Here is a 15,379-nt window from a genome sequence, read left to right as displayed (position 1 = left end):
TGGCAGCCTCCAGAGAGGCTCTGAGGGGGTCTGTGGTGCTGCAGGGTCCATGCACCAGGCCCAGTCTCCTGCTGGCCCACTCGTCATTCAGCCCCAGCTGTGTTTGTGCTTCCTGCCAGAGCTGGCCTGGGGCCCCCTCCTGCACAGCTCAGCACTGCCGTGAGGGCAAGGGCTTTGCTCATCCTCCTCCCCTGCTGCGCTGTCAAGAGGGATCGTCATCAAGGGCCTTTTGTCTCTCTTTCCCTGACCTCCACGCTCAGGTGTGCGACTTTGACGCTGCAGTCAAGCCACTGCTCAGAGTGCTGATGGGCACGGCTGTGGAGAAGCTTTGCTGGAAGTCGTGGCAGAAGAGGAGCTGTCCTACCAGTGGGAACAGCACTGTGTCTCTATGCTCCGGCATAATGCCGAGCTGGCTGAGGCACAGCGCCTGGCCGAGCAGCAGAGGCAAACCAGAGAGCAGAAGGCAGGAGCTACTAAGAGCACAGCGAGCCTGCGTGAATGCTCGTGGTAAGAGGGAAAACCGTTTCCAGCGGTGAAAGCCAAGCTGGGCAGTAAGTTGGCTCTGCCCCAGACGGTGCTCTCCGGCTGCACCCGCCTCCCAGCAGCCCAGTGCCGTCTGGCTGCCCGCTGCAGTTAGTTCTGCGGCAGCAGTGTGAGGCTGGTGTGTTCCTTTGGAGCAGGGGTGCTCCAGGGACTCCAGATCAAGAGCCTCGACCTGGCAGCATTTCCCTCCTGTGCCCAGCGCCGCTGTCAGTCCAGCAGGTAGCTTAGCCATTTGCATGACGAGAGCTGTGAATGGACAGTCACAGCGCTCAAAAATCAGAGAGGCGCCTTCCTAGCCTCGAAGGCGTGCAGTGCCGAATGTGCGCCCCGACCTCTCAGGATCTTGAAGGAGGAAAGGAAGCCTAACAGGATCACCGAGCAAAGCATAAACAGAAAGGGCAAGTCCCTTTCCTGCACCACCCTCAGCTCACCCCAATGCTCCCCCATTGGGTCCGGAGGGATCGACGACTTTCGGCAGATCAGAGACCAGGAGCAGCTCACTGCTTTTCAGGGAAAAGCAGCAACTGTTGCCACCCTGAATTGCTCAGGACGTTTCCCTCTACAGCACTGCTGTGTGTCTCACTTGTGCGTGCCCTCGGATGGCAGCAAATGAAAAGCGGCTCCCACCATCCTCTCCTTCCCTGTTAATAAGAGAGTCCTGGTTTTTATCTGCTTTTTCCTCTCACATTCTTGCAGACACTGAGACAGAATTCCTTCCCTGCTGGATGGTGGAAGTGGAAGAAGCATGGACAGTGCTCGACTGTGGCTTAAGCAAAGGAAAACCAGCTCCCAAGACCCTGCCCCTCATCTTTAAATAAAACGGTTGCTTTGTCTTGTTTTCTCCTGGCCACAGTGCTTTCCTTCCTCTAGTAACTCTTACTCCTCACGTGGTGCAGCCAGTGCTGCTGTGCTCTTTTCCCTCTTTTCCACGGTGTTCCCAGTTGTGCCCGAGGGTGCCCCTGCCCTTGCTGCGGGAACAGCAAAGTCCGTACTGCCCACAGCCACTCGTATCCACAGCAGCCTTTCGTCTGCCTCGTAGGAGCTAGCTGAGCTGCGGAGCGCTACGCTCACCCCAAGCGGAAGCAGCAGCGGCCGTGGTGTGTGTCCTGGTGGGTACACTCGAGGATAACTTCTTCATGTAGCTCTTCTGCAGGGGGAGGGAGGGGAGTGTGAGTGTGTTTGTGTGTGTGGGGGGGGTGTCTCTCCTTGGAAGTAAAGAAGTGTTGCATCCAAGTGCTGAAGAAACACCCCAAGGAGACTGTTAGTGTCGCACATGCTCTCGAGGTAAACGAACTTCCAGAGACGGTAAGGAGCTAACAGTAATACAGAGCAGGTTTGCATCAACGGCTTTTCAGAAGTGGACAATGTTTTGGTGGTTTCCTTGGTTCCAGTGTTTCCCACCACCACCAGAAAAAAAAAAAAAAAAAAAAAAAAAAAAAAAAAAAGAAGAAGAAGAAAAGAAAAGAAAGAAATGATCTCGCTGTGTGCAGCCAGTCCCCTGGCTAGCCCTTGTTCCTGGCATGCAGCACAGTCAGAATATGTTTTGGTCCAAAAGAACAACATTTTACCATGTCCTTCAATGGGGTTAGCCACTGAAGCACTGGCATAGCCTTTAGAAAGATTTCCACTGAGCATGCCAGGTATTGCCACCAGCTGTCACTGATAACACCGAAGCGAGATGCTCTGACCTGTGGGAGAGCCTTTTCTCTCACCTGCAGGCTTGCGCAGCCACCCGCTGTCCACAGCTCAAAACTAAAATCCTGAAAACGTAGATGGGAGTGGAAATTCCACTGCCGAGTCCTTACTAACAGGGAGCAGTTGTGGTGGGAAGCAGAGCTTTAGGCTCAGCCTCTGGAGAGCTTCATGGGGCCCTCAGCTGCTTATACGGAGAGGACAAAACACCACCCTCGCCCCCACTACCTTGGGCAGGGGCCCCCGAGCTCTTCCTCAGCGACCGTGTGTGGGATATTTTTCCTAGTAAGTATGCTCTGTAATGATGCTATAAACCCAGGAATATGTGCGCAAAACGTAGCCTGGCAGAGGGAAGAGAGAAATGAAAAAGAAGAAGAAAGTTCTTTTCCTTAACATTCTCTTGCTGGCTTAGCTCTTGAATTTGGGTATTTGAAAGGCATTAGCTGCTTTTCGAAACATTTTCAAGAAGAGAAAGTCGGTTCCCTAGAAGCAGACCAGTGTTCTTTGTGCTACAGAGCTTGAATTTTATGGCTACGATGTGTTTTTGCCAACAGTTTCTTATATGGGGGCGTTAAATAACAACGGCAATGTCCTGCTTATGCAAAAAGAAAACAGCACTGTGATACTCAGTGAACGAGTAACTTTGACTAATGTCAAAGCCTCCTGAGATTTCCTTGGGAGACAAAGAGATCTTGAATGAGGTGTTACGTGATCGCTGTTGCTTTTAGAGTTACCTGTCCACATATGAACGTATTAAACTTCTAAGAAGCATATCTTCTGCTCTTGGTTTTCCTTCCTGTCGCCTCTCTTTTGTTCCCGTTCTCCCTCCCGCTTAGCCTGTAGTCTTACTTTGTATCTTCTTGTCAAATTACAAACTGTCCCACTTGCCTGAGATTACTCCCTATTTTCACTTCCACACTTCTAATCTCCGGACTTTTCCTATCACTTGATGTGGTTCTCTCCCAGTGGGAATGGTCAATATGTAGGTATGGAAATTATCATGCCTTTGATACTAGATACTTTAGAATTTCGAGGGCATTTAACATCTGAAGACCGGCTCTTTTAATATATGGTTTAGAGAAATTACAAAGCAATTAGAGTTACAAAACAAGATCAGTGTCCTGCAAACACTTTGATGCAGCTAATAATCCCACTGCACAACTCGGAAGCTGCTCCCCACAGCCTTTCTGGATGCACCCATTTTTTGCTGCTCTGGAGCTGAAAGTGATCCTCTTCCCATCAGTCTCCACCAATGGTGCCTGTTAGACCAACACATTCCATGCTTGGCAGTAAAAATGTAGAATTATTTAGAACGGGGTCCACAGAAGGACAAGGTAAAGGTTACCAAAGCAATGTCTTCTCTTTCAGGAGGTACCTAGTCCCCAAATGGCATACTCAGTAACACCTCCCTCTGTACCCCACGCAGCACGTGAGGAGAACCAAGCCCTCCAGAGCAAGACTGCTAGCTGACTGCATTTCCTATAGTCTCTGCCTTCTGATTCAGGCTCTTTCCTTTGTTTCTTCCCTTTGTCCCCTTCTTACATTTTGGGAAGTTCTTTTCTTCAAGCTCCTGAAGCCTGCAGGAGGAATCAGTCACCAAACCAGAGGTGTCCCTGCCACCTGGTATGTTCTCGGGCATCCCACCGACTTCCAGCTGCAGCTCCAACAGAGCACAACCCTGTGCTGCGTACCACGTGTCGTCTACCAGCCCTCCGCATGGGTGCCTCAGCACCCCAGCAGTGTCCCAGGTAGCACCAAGCATCTACAGTAGTGTAACGGGAGCCCCTTGTTGGCATCACAAGCTGCCCAAACTGTGTTTGCTGTTATTGTCCAGACTGAACCTAATTTGTTATGTTTCGTAATGAGAGAGACCTCTGCGGAAGAGTGGTTTCTTTGCCTGAGGAATGACTGTTTTCCTCCCAAGATTCTTTACAGTTCTGAAGTCTGCTGTTAGCACAAATGTTTCCACGCGTACAAGATCAAATCACACTATTGGGAACAGTATTTTCAATCTCGTTAGACAAACACGACCCAGAATCTAGGGTAAGGTGGAGGGGACTCCAGGTGTCTTTCCATAGACCTTTGCACTGAGGTGTGTCTCGTACTTTTGCACAGACCCAAACTGGCTTTCTTCGGTAGCCTGGCTGGGTTAGCCGTTGGTAGGCCTGAGCAAGGTGAAGCCCAGAACTCTAGTAGATACCCCAAGGTCTAGCAACCATTCCCGCAAGGATTTAATGTCTGCTCCATCAGAGGACTGCAAGATAAGAAAACCTGAGTTCAATTAAGAACGTTAATCATGGTATGGGCAACTTGGGTAAGACTCATCTCCCCTGACTTTGCAGAAACCTACATTTAATCTAGTTGTCTAGTCTTCTTTAAATAGGTTTGAATCCAGGTAAGAGGAAATCCTCACTGTGTGCCCGAGCTACAGCGGGTGTCCAAACTAAAGCCAACAGTATGCCCTCAAAAAGCAGATGGATACTGCCTCAACTGAGGCATCTAAAAGTTTTGTTTGGCTGAAACCGACCCCCTCAAACTTCCCTCCTGGGCAGGGGAGGCAGGTAGGAAACTCCAGAGGGTAACTCGTCCCATCACTAAAATTTCCTATCCTTGGCTCTGTCAGAGGTTTCCTTCAAGATCTTAGGCAAGCCCTTTTCAACACAGTTCCTAGCCTAAAAAGAAGGGAAAGCAGAATACTGTCTGCCTCCTAGTCTGTAGGACTTTTGAAAATCTCACTTCACTGAACTCGTAAAGTATTTTGGAAAATAGTGCTGTAGCGGTGTCATTTCTATTCTGCGTGCCTGGAGACCTCCGATCTCTTAAGTAGTGCTTGGTTCAGACTGAGCATCCAGGAATTAAAACTAGTGGAAACCTCAAAGATACCCTAATAAATAAATTGGGAGCAATTATTCTTTCCAGCTGCTGCTGCTGATGGCCACCAGCTTGCTTCCACTTGAAACAATAAGGTTTGGGGGTAATGAGTTTAAAATATAAATTAAAAAAGCTGATATTTTGTTTTTCAGACAGGATACTGATTTCTTGTCACAGCACAGGAAAATGTTTTGCGTCATCAGCTTCAGTGGATTTTCCTATGTATATACAGCACAGGTTAATTTGGTTTGTGATTGTGTTGGAAGCGATGAGGAAATATTTCAATATACTCGTGAGGCATACTTGCCTCTTGGTGCTGCAGGCCAGGCTGGCAGCCCATAGCGGCTTCCGCGGCAGCAGAGGCCTGCATGCATCTCTGCTCAGTGGCACACCTGCGCTTTGCGCAGCATGCAGGGGCTCCCAAATCGCTTTGTGGCCTCCGAAGCGCTCAAGGGCATTGGTGACCTGGGGAGAGGAGAGGGAGCCATCCCAGTGCCTGGCACCCACTGGCCTGGGCCGTAGCCCGAGGGTGACGGGCTGAGCTGCTGGCTGGTTGCCAGCGTGCCAGGAGCTTGGCTGAAGGTGCATGGCTTGGCTGAAGCCTGGGGACTGCATGCCAACTGATAAAAAACTGCTCTGCCAGGCGGTACAAAGGGGAACCTCACAACGAGCAGGGTCATCAGCTGAGGCCAAGGTCTCCCCCTCCAGTTTCTCACTGCACGCTGTGGCTTTCAGTGCTGCCTAAGTGCTTCTGGGAGGCAGAAGGGAAAGAGCTCATGTCTATGAAAAACGTTTCTAATTAATACATGCTCCACTGTAAAACCATTTTCTGCCTTCCCTAATGCTCAAAACAGTTTGATTCCCATGGCATTCCCCCAGGACGATAGGCAGGAACATCCACGTGGTTGTTAGAAAGAATTTTTAAACTGATAGTACTAGTCAGCAATTATTTTTAGGGCACTGGCAGTTGCATGTACAGATTTGTTTCATTTGGTGTAATAATATACACATTTATGTACTCAACCTTCTTGCTAGTCCCTCAATAGCAGAACTTGATTCAAATGGTTATGTTTGTAATATGCAGCTTACAGGTAAGATTTAACTGAGCTTAGCATACAAAAACGTAAGTCACCATAACCTAAGACCTACATTTCAAGGCAAAGTGCTAGCACCTCACACCAGTCCGACTGCTGCTGCCTCAAACAATTGCAGTTTCTCATCTTGACAGCTGGATAGAAGCATTCATCTTTCAGTCAAATGCGCCAAGTGCTTTCGGTTACTACGGTCAGCTTTTTGCAGAAGGAAGCATTTGTGAAAATACGAATACTAGAAGAATCACTACAAAGCCTGCAGGCTCTGCCCAGCTGTTTCCAGGATGGTCATGTTGACCACCTTTTGGGATAAGCTCTCTTCATGCTCCAGCAACTCTTGGGAATAACAGAAAGACAGAATGAGAGACCCCTTATCTATACAACTTGCTGCAAACAGTCATTAAACAGATGCTTTTAAGTGTCAATAGTGAGACTTTATTTCAGGAAATCTCTTAAAATCAGTAATTTAAGACATCCTGCTTTGTCCAGCGCACCTCATAATTCATTTAACCGTTTCATTTGCTGGTGTGTTCAAGCAGATTTGCACGGAAAGTGTTTGCAGTAGCCCAAATCTAATCCTTAGCTAGAGAAAGAGAGATCAGAAAAACACTTAACTATTTTCATTCATTTCACTTTGCCACTGTCAAGAAACACAGAGAAAAAGCGGTAGAGTTTCTGAGATTTTACGTTGCTGCTCACTGGGCAACATTGAAAATCTTCATCACTTTTGGGATATCTTTTTCTTCTATTGGTGGTTTCCTCTGGCTGCCAGGCTGCAGAAATTTCTTTATTGTGGGGACATTACTTATTCTTGCTTTAAAACTCTGCAAAACAAAAACAAAACAGCATTATACTTAAGATCCATGGTTACTATCAGACGTTTGCATGTTAACCATGCCATAAAAGTAATATTGTGAGTCGCTCATGCAGCAGACTCTTTATGCTCTGCCCTATTATGCTTTTGAGTCCTGGTGGCTATACTGGTATAAGGAGACAATGACCATCAGTATTTGAGGCAGGCTAAAATTACTTAGGATATTTGATTCTGATTTTGTCTTTCCTTACCCTCCTATTCCCCCGTATTTCTTAGCCAACGTACATCAATAGCTCTGCTTTGATTTACTTCCCATTAAAACTGTCCATTCAATTACCTGCAAGAGAGGAAATTTGGCAAGTATATCAGGCTTGCACTCTTCTGCCATTAAAAGGGCTTCAAGTAACAGCACATCTGCCTTGCTGAGCTGGTTGCCTACAAGAAAGTCTTGCCCATGGTTCTTCAAAACCTGAAAACAGAGAACAACGACCAGATGTAAGTGCAACTTTTTCTCTGGCATTCCTGGGTGTGTGCCGCCAGAGCACACTAAACCTAACACAATGTATTCAAAGCAAGGTCATACACTGCATAGGAGTCACATGTGAAACAAGGCAATGCAGTAGGAACATCTGTAGTATAAACAAGCAATCCGACCACATCAGTCCTTCGTATCATGCAGATTTTTCTGATAGCTCAGTTCGAGCCCTTGTCCATTCACTTCTGTAATCCTCATAATCAGAAGTCCTGTGTTCGGAAGAACTTTTGAACACAACCATCACAGCAAATTCATGCACAAAATTTATGACAGGTTAAAATTCAACCCAGGGCATAACAGAGTATCTTGGACTCTTCCAAAGGATGGGCACTTCCCTTACTTTTCACGTGCTTCCGCTTCAATTTTGGCAAATGTTTTGTTGGGAACTCTCCATACATAACCCATACCTCATGTTCTTGACATCTAACTCAGCCACCCTCTCGCTTGTTACAGAAGGAACTATAATGCTTTCACATAGTAAACAGATGATTTTACAGAGGGTCCTCTCCTGAAAATACTTCAGGAGGAAACTTGAAACAGAAAATGATGGTGAAGTGGCGTCTGTCTGAAACAACATACAGTTTGAAACATGGATATTTGGGGAGCTCAGTCTGTGCTGTGTCTCTGCAGCTCTGCATTTCTCCCAGATTTGTAGCATCCTCTGTGCCTTCTGTATTCCCTCCAACCCTGCCTTCCCCAAGACATTGTATGTACATTTAAGTGGTAATTTTTTCCTCTCCATTTGCCTGAATTAAGTTTGCATGTATAGATCCGGGATGCAGTTTCAGGAAACCAACTTTATCTAAGTTGCTACATCCTTGCCACCTACCTTCTCATAGACTGGGAAGTATCTGTTTGTGGCTTTATCCACAATATTAGCAAGATCTTGCTCCCTCTTATCAGCTGGTTGGAAAGGATGGCGCATGAGTAACTCATCCAGATCCATTAATGCTTCCACATACATATCAATTCTGGAAGAAAAAGTTTGATTTGGTCAACTCACAGTAGGTCTGAATAACACAGTAAGTACTGACACAGCCCCGACTGAAATGTTAGGAACATCTCTTCTGTCCCAAATGAATAGTGTGGAGCAGTCCCCCACCAAGTGCAACAGCTTCTGGCTTGGGATAAGACAAAAGACAAGTAGCATATGCTTAGCCAAAACTAAAGTACTACATCCTTTCCATTTTTCACTAGGGGTGATACTCCTCTATATTACGATTTGTCAAACATATTTACAAAACTGGCACCCAAACCTACGTTAAAAATCAAATCAGATGTGTGAAATCAAAAAGGGATTCTACATGATTCCCACTGGATACCATGAAAGGTGTTTACTTGTGCTAATTAGCCTGAAGCATTTCAGGATATTTACATATTTAACGCAAGTGCCTCGAGAGCGCTATCCTTTAATATCTATTTCCTAGAAACAGGGGAGCTTCTGTTTCCATCAAAGACATTTCCTTGCATTTGAGCTGGTGAAAATGCACGCTGCTGATGACTCCAGGGGACAGTGAGCGACAAGCGGCATCAGGAAGAAAGACTGTCCTCTGTACTCCTGACTGCTTTCTTCTGATAATGACGCTGACCTTTGATCTTCATAAACTCGCTTGTACCCTCCTGCCTAGTTAATCTAGCTGGTTAATCCTGTTGCAGACATTATCTGCAGGCAAGGTCAGGACGCGCTACACAAAAATCTGCTGAATCACCCTGAATCTAATAGTAAGCTGAGATATTCTTCTTGTATTACACAACACGGTTGTATGTATTGTAATCTATCAAGCAAAGGTAGCATTGGCACTGTACAGGACTCTCTCCTTCAGGTCCTTCCCGTAGAGGTTGTGCTTTGCTGCTATGTAGCTGAGGATGGCTCTTGTCTGCACCATCTTCATCCCATCCATCTCCACCATGGGCACTTGCTGAAAGAGCAGGGCTCCACCTGCAGTAAAAGGGACATGATAAGGAGACACTCGCCTTCTGAATGAGTACCATCAGTGGGTATTTGGCAAAACGTCTTATGCTCCAGATTATTTTTGATTTGAGACAGTCTTCCTGGTATGGAAAAAGCTTACCATAAAATGAAGAACCATTTCTTGGTGATATGTTAATCTAATGTTATAACAGTCAGCTGCTTGAAGTTTCTTCAAACCTGATGAAGCATCCAAATGCACAACTTTTAGAAGCCACACGCTGAAAAGGACAAGTCCTGCCCTGCATGGTCCTAACGCAGGTGAATCTCCCTTGAGGTTGACACAGTTGGGAGGGACGGAAGGACCTAATGCATCTGACCCATCGCAAACCAGTTTCTGTCGAACTATGATACATATTATGGAAACATGGACTACTTAAAAGCTTGTCAACATGAATGCCAATGTAAATGTTTATAGTTAGCTTTGTGACTACTATACTGGCTATAACTGATCAGAGGTGTGAGTCAGAATAATTGCTGGATGGGATCACATTTATTGTCTTAAATAACTGATCAGTTATGTCCATCTTTGGATCCACTGTAAGGCAAGTGTGCACAGAAACCGTTTGCTATGAAGGGCATATTTCTATTATTATGCTCATGTCTTAAAATATTACTGCGCTTTTTGAAAGCTAGCAGGTAGCGGGAGGATCGACTCATTCTTCCGAAAGGAGAGCAGGACTGCAAATGCCAGCCTAAGCTCAGACTTCCTTGGTTAGCCAAGGTGAACTGCAAGAGCACAGACGTGTCATTTGCCTTGGAGGGAAAGTAAATCTCAAACCCACAGAGATGGAAGCTAAAGAGTACCAAGATCAGCTGTTGCCTTGGGAAACCAAGAACACATCAGAGGTACGGGTTAAACTCTGAACTCTGAAAGTGGTTTCATACGGATTATAAAACAACAGCTTGGTGGGCAACCTAAAATACTAATGAACTTCAAGGTGATCTGATTACAAAAAACTGTACTGTCATAAGACTGAAGTGACGGGGCGGATGGTGTCATCTGTCACCGTGTGTTCTTACTGCAGCGTGCCTCTCTGATACCTCAGGTTCAGTCCAATCTGGATTTTCTTTTTAAGAGACAGAAGACTTCTTAGAGGTTCTAAGACAGATAGTTCTGTTTACTAAAAAGTGAAGGAGACTTACTCTTCTCTAACTTCAACAGGTCATCCCTTGTTTCCAGGAAGCTTTCTTCAAACTGCAGGAAACACAGAAGAAAAGTCATGCTGTCACTGCATGTTTTAGCTTCTGCATTGCATGAGACAGTTGGGGACCAGAAAGTCATGCTTTGGGGAATTTTCTTGTAAAAAGATAAATCGGATGTTAAAGTGGTATCTTTTAAAAATGATTTTGCCTCTGTTATGCTCTCCTCTCCCCTCTCCCATATGAATCATATTTGGGTGCAGGTAAGATTTTGGCTAAACCAGAGGTCCTAGAAGGCACAGAGCATCGTCCTCCGGGCAAGGTATGGCCATGCTGCTCCTGTTCTCACTGCTGGCAAGGGATGGAGCAAGCAATGGTGCAGGGAGAAGGGAGGATAAGCAAGTTCATACAGTGGCAACAGGACTGTGCTAGAGCTTCTTTGCCACAAGCTGGGAGGAGGAAGGAGGAAGAGAAAGGATCATGCGTCCTCTGCAGCTTTCTGGCTTTCTGGCCTGTCACCGTGACAAAAGCTCACAGCTCTTAAACATACAGATTCCCCCACACTGTCTCCCTCTCCAGCGTTAACACCAGAAATTGTTAGAGTGGAGAAGAATTACTGGTTGTTTTATATAAGGCAATATCTTCAAGGGGAAGTTACACTCTAATAGGCATAATCTAAATGATCTCATGGACATTGGGGTTCAGCCGGAGGCCTTCAGAGGTGACAGTACTGAACCCCTATGATCAGAAGAAGATAAAGCCAGGGACTACTACCGTCGCTATAAAAATTTTACTTGGCTAGCTCAGGGAGATGCATTCACAATGCTAACAATAGTCCTGATGGCTGAAAGTGAGATAGGAACCTGCTTTGCTATTCGGGCTCAGCTAGTGGTGACATTCCTTGGTTTTTAATGGTGAGTGGGGTAGTAATAGGCAATACCATGATCCCAGAAGAACCATAACTAGCGATGCTAACTTGGTCATCATTGTGCAGTGCGCTAAACTGACCAGCAGGTCAGTCACAGTTTTGATAGGGGACTGTAAAATTATGTATTTCTCACATGCTCTTAGTATAAGAGACATAGACAGACCTCAACTCCGGCTGCTGCTAGTAGCCACCGAATTGATTCCATTCGGCCTCGTCCACAGAAGTAGTAGAGCTTGGGTTTCCCAGGCATGTTTCCAAGCACCTGATTTCCTCCTATCGAGAATAAAGTTTTGCAGCATAAGGATTCAGAATACTGGTTTTGACTCCCTAGCACCCCTACTTTCCCAAAGTGTTCTGCTCTCATCAATGAGCAGGGTCTGCAATGTACACTGCTCCGTTTATTTCAGCATTATCTCAGGACACAGTTTATTATTTAAGCAGATACACAATACAAACTCTCATATTCTTTGTTTTCTCCAGTGGGCATTATATTCCATTATAAGGTGATGGGAAGGGGTTTTTTTTCCCCCCACTCTAAGCATTTAGTCTCATCTACAACAGTCCCCATGCCTCCCATTTCCTCGGGCAAGCACTGGAAGACCTAGAATTTTATACTATCATCTCCAGTACTATTAGATTGGCCAACAGCTTTTACTGCAAGCAGAGTCAAACAGAAAAATTTACTCCATTTAATTCCAAATCTTTTTGCTTTTTCCTTGGACTTGTGCTACATCAAACATTTCTAAGAGATCAATCAGCTGCCTACACTAGTTCATATTTTATCAGCAGAAGCAACAGTTAAAGAGTAAACACAGAGAGAATTTGAAGCAGTAGCTTTTTCTGGGCACACCACCAGCCACCTCATTGCGAAACAGCTCCAGGGCATCGGCAGCAAATATGCAGACAGTACCCAGTTTCATCCTGGTCTCACAATCATAAACACCATGTCAACAATAAAGCTGAAGTATTAACAGCAGCAAAAACCAAATGCCTACAAAATATATAGACATATTCTCCTTGTAAATAACATGCAGTCTTCTCTGAAATAGGAAGAAAGGGGTAACAGGAAGCATTCTTCACATTTCTGAGATCTAAATACCTGTCTTTTTAATTGGTCCCCCTAGCAAGCAGCTACTTACAGAGTGAACATTTGATGCACACAGCCATGTTAGTAATGAAACAAGTAGAAGTATTTAAGCCATTAACGACAGTCACTGACTTGACTTTTGCATACACTAATTCCCTGTGCGTAGCTAAGATCCCCAAAGCTTACCTTGTACGAAGTGTAACTCACTCTAAGCTCTCAGCAGCTTTGCCCTGAATTTGTAAGGCTCTGTAGCCCCTCCTACAAAGAGGGAGGGGGTCAGTTCTCTGCAGATGAGAACCTCCTCCTTCTTAAGCAGTTAGTCCTGCATGGTCACTCCTCATCTACACAGAAGAAATTCCTCAGTAGGCATGCTGTGGACAAATGTAAGACTCACAAGAGTTCCTGACCAGTTTCTAGCAGCTCTGTCAGAGCTGGCAGAAAACTGTGCGCCTCTTATTTTCACCGCTTAGCAGCCTGCTAGTTAAAAATAATCAAAAAAATTCCCAAGATTTAAAAACTCTTATGATAGTAACTTTTTTTTACTTAAATGTTTTAGGATTGTGTACTTCTGACAAATTCCATCTTTACTAATCAACTAATTCAGCTTCCATCAAAGATATCTTTTTGAGTTTGACCTGCTGAAGATGCATGCTGCTGATGACTCCAAGTAACAGTGAATGAAGAGCGGCATCATGAAGAAAGATTGTCCTCTACACGCTTGACTGCTTTCTTCTGGTAACCATATTGACTTCAAAGAGTCAACACAGCATAAACTACCTCTTACCTTCCTGCCTTGCTGGTTAATGATGGCTGTAAACATCACCTGCAGGCTAGGTCAACATGTGCTACATGAAAATCTGCTGATTCCTGCTGAATCTAATAGTGAGTTGGGGTATTCTTCTTGTATTACACAGCAAGGTTGTACGAACTGTAGTCTATCAAACAAAAATGGTGCTACTGCAGTACAGGGCTCTCTCCTCAAGGTCTTTCCCGTAGAAAGGAGGATGCTTTGCAGGTGCTCGGCTGCTCTGTAGCTGAAAGTGGTCCTCTTGCCATGAGGGAGAGCAGCCTAGCAACAACATCTGCCAGCTCCCTCGATACTCGTGGGTGCATCTCGTCAGGGCCCATGGATTTGTGGACAGATGAGTTTGCCTAGAAGGTCTCTAACCTGATCCTTCTCGACCAAAGGAAAGCCTTCCTTTCTCCAGAATTTCTCTCTCGTCTCTGGCCTCTGGGATTCTTGTGGGCTGGCCTTAGCAGTAAAGCCTGAAGCAAAGAAGGCATTCAGTAACTCTGCCTTCTCGGTATCCTTCGTCACCAGGGCTCCCACCCCATTCAGCAGCAGGCCCACATTCTCCCTGGTCTTCCTCTTGCTACCGATGCAGCTGAAGAAGCCTTTCTTCTTGTCCCTGACATCCCTGGCCAGATTTAATTCCATATGGGCCTTAGCCTTCCTTGTCACAACTCTGCATACCCTGACAACATTCTTGTAATTCTCCCAAGTGGCCTGCCCCCCCTTTCCACGTTCTGCGTACTTTCTTCTTCTGTCTGAATTTCTGCTTATGGAACACACTTAAAAAAAACACACACACAGAGAGAGATTCTAATTCCTGCTGCAAAATTAAGGCGGGTGCTTCTACATGTGCCCTGGTTGTGCTGCTTCCAGCTAAGAACCACTGTGTTGAGAAAAGTTCTCCCCAGTAGAAAGAGCACCCATGCAGAGAGGGGTTGGGAAGAGGGAGGTGAGCAGAGAGAGGGTGCAGGGGAGCCCTCTGCCTCTCCCTGGCAGCCTCCAGAGAGGCTCTGAGGGGGTCTGTGGTGCTGCAGGGTCCATGCACCAGGCCCAGTCTCCTGCTGGCCCACTCGTCATTCAGCCCCAGCTGTGTTTGTGCTTCCTGCCAGAGCTGGCCTGGGGCCCCCTCCTGCACAGCTCAGCACTGCCGTGAGGGCAAGGGCTTTGCTCATCCTCCTCCCCTGCTGCGCTGTCAAGAGGGATCGTCATCAAGGGCCTTTTGTCTCTCTTTCCCTGACCTCCACGCTCAGGTGTGCGACTTTGACGCTGCAGTCAAGCCACTGCTCAGAGTGCTGATGGGCACGGCTGTGGAGAAGCTTTGCTGGAAGTCGTGGCAGAAGAGGAGCTGTCCTACCAGTGGGAACAGCACTGTGTCTCTATGCTCCGGCATAATGCCGAGCTGGCTGAGGCACAGCGCCTGGCCGAGCAGCAGAGGCAAACCAGAGAGCAGAAGGCAGGAGCTACTAAGAGCACAGCGAGCCTGCGTGAATGCTCGTGGTAAGAGGGAAAACCGTTTCCAGCGGTGAAAGCCAAGCTGGGCAGTAAGTTGGCTCTGCCCCAGACGGTGCTCTCCGGCTGCACCCGCCTCCCAGCAGCCCAGTGCCGTCTGGCTGCCCGCTGCAGTTAGTTCTGCGGCAGCAGTGTGAGGCTGGTGTGTTCCTTTGGAGCAGGGGTGCTCCAGGGACTCCAGATCAAGAGCCTCGACCTGGCAGCATTTCCCTCCTGTGCCCAGCGCCGCTGTCAGTCCAGCAGGTAGCTTAGCCATTTGCATGACGAGAGCTGTGAATGGACAGTCACAGCGCTCAAAAATCAGAGAGGCGCCTTCCTAGCCTCGAAGGCGTGCAGTGCCGAATGTGCGCCCCGACCTCTCAGGATCTTGAAGGAGGAAAGGAAGCCTAACAGGATCACCGAGC

The 15,379-nt window shown here is 46.7% G+C and overlaps 1 protein-coding gene across 1 annotated transcript; it reads right to left on the bottom strand.

The window, feature by feature from the left end:
• Positions 1-6,609: 6,609 nt before the first annotated feature.
• LOC134137948 (glutathione S-transferase-like) lies at positions 6,610-12,928 on the bottom strand. Its single transcript, XM_062571119.1, has 7 exons — positions 12,860-12,928; positions 11,750-11,859; positions 10,662-10,713; positions 9,353-9,485; positions 8,376-8,517; positions 7,349-7,480; positions 6,610-7,021 (listed from the first exon to the last, which is right to left on the bottom strand). Exons 2-7 carry the CDS (start codon positions 11,834-11,836, stop codon positions 6,893-6,895), a joined length of 675 nt encoding a protein of 224 aa, XP_062427103.1. The 5' UTR covers positions 11,837-11,859; positions 12,860-12,928; the 3' UTR covers positions 6,610-6,892.
• Positions 12,929-15,379: the final 2,451 nt, after the last annotated feature.

The sequence above is a fragment of the Rhea pennata genome, chromosome 3 (assembly GCF_028389875.1).
Source record: "Rhea pennata isolate bPtePen1 chromosome 3, bPtePen1.pri, whole genome shotgun sequence".
NCBI lineage: Eukaryota > Metazoa > Chordata > Aves > Rheiformes > Rheidae > Rhea > Rhea pennata.
This window is presented reverse-complemented; position numbering and strand designations above follow the sequence as displayed.

Excerpts from the sequence above, each read along its gene's own strand:
- LOC134137948 (XM_062571119.1), bottom strand. The coding sequence starts at position 11,836 with ATGCCTGGGAAACCCAAGCTCTACTACTTCTGTGGACGAGGCCGAATG. Across the intron at positions 10,714-11,749 it reads TAGCAGCAGCCGGAGTTGAG|TTTGAAGAAAGCTTCCTGGA; the intron begins GTCTGTCTATGT and ends TGTTTCCTGCAG. Across the intron at positions 9,486-10,661 it reads CCTGTTGAAGTTAGAGAAGA|GTGGAGCCCTGCTCTTTCAG; the intron begins GTAAGTCTCCTT and ends CTTTTACTGCAG.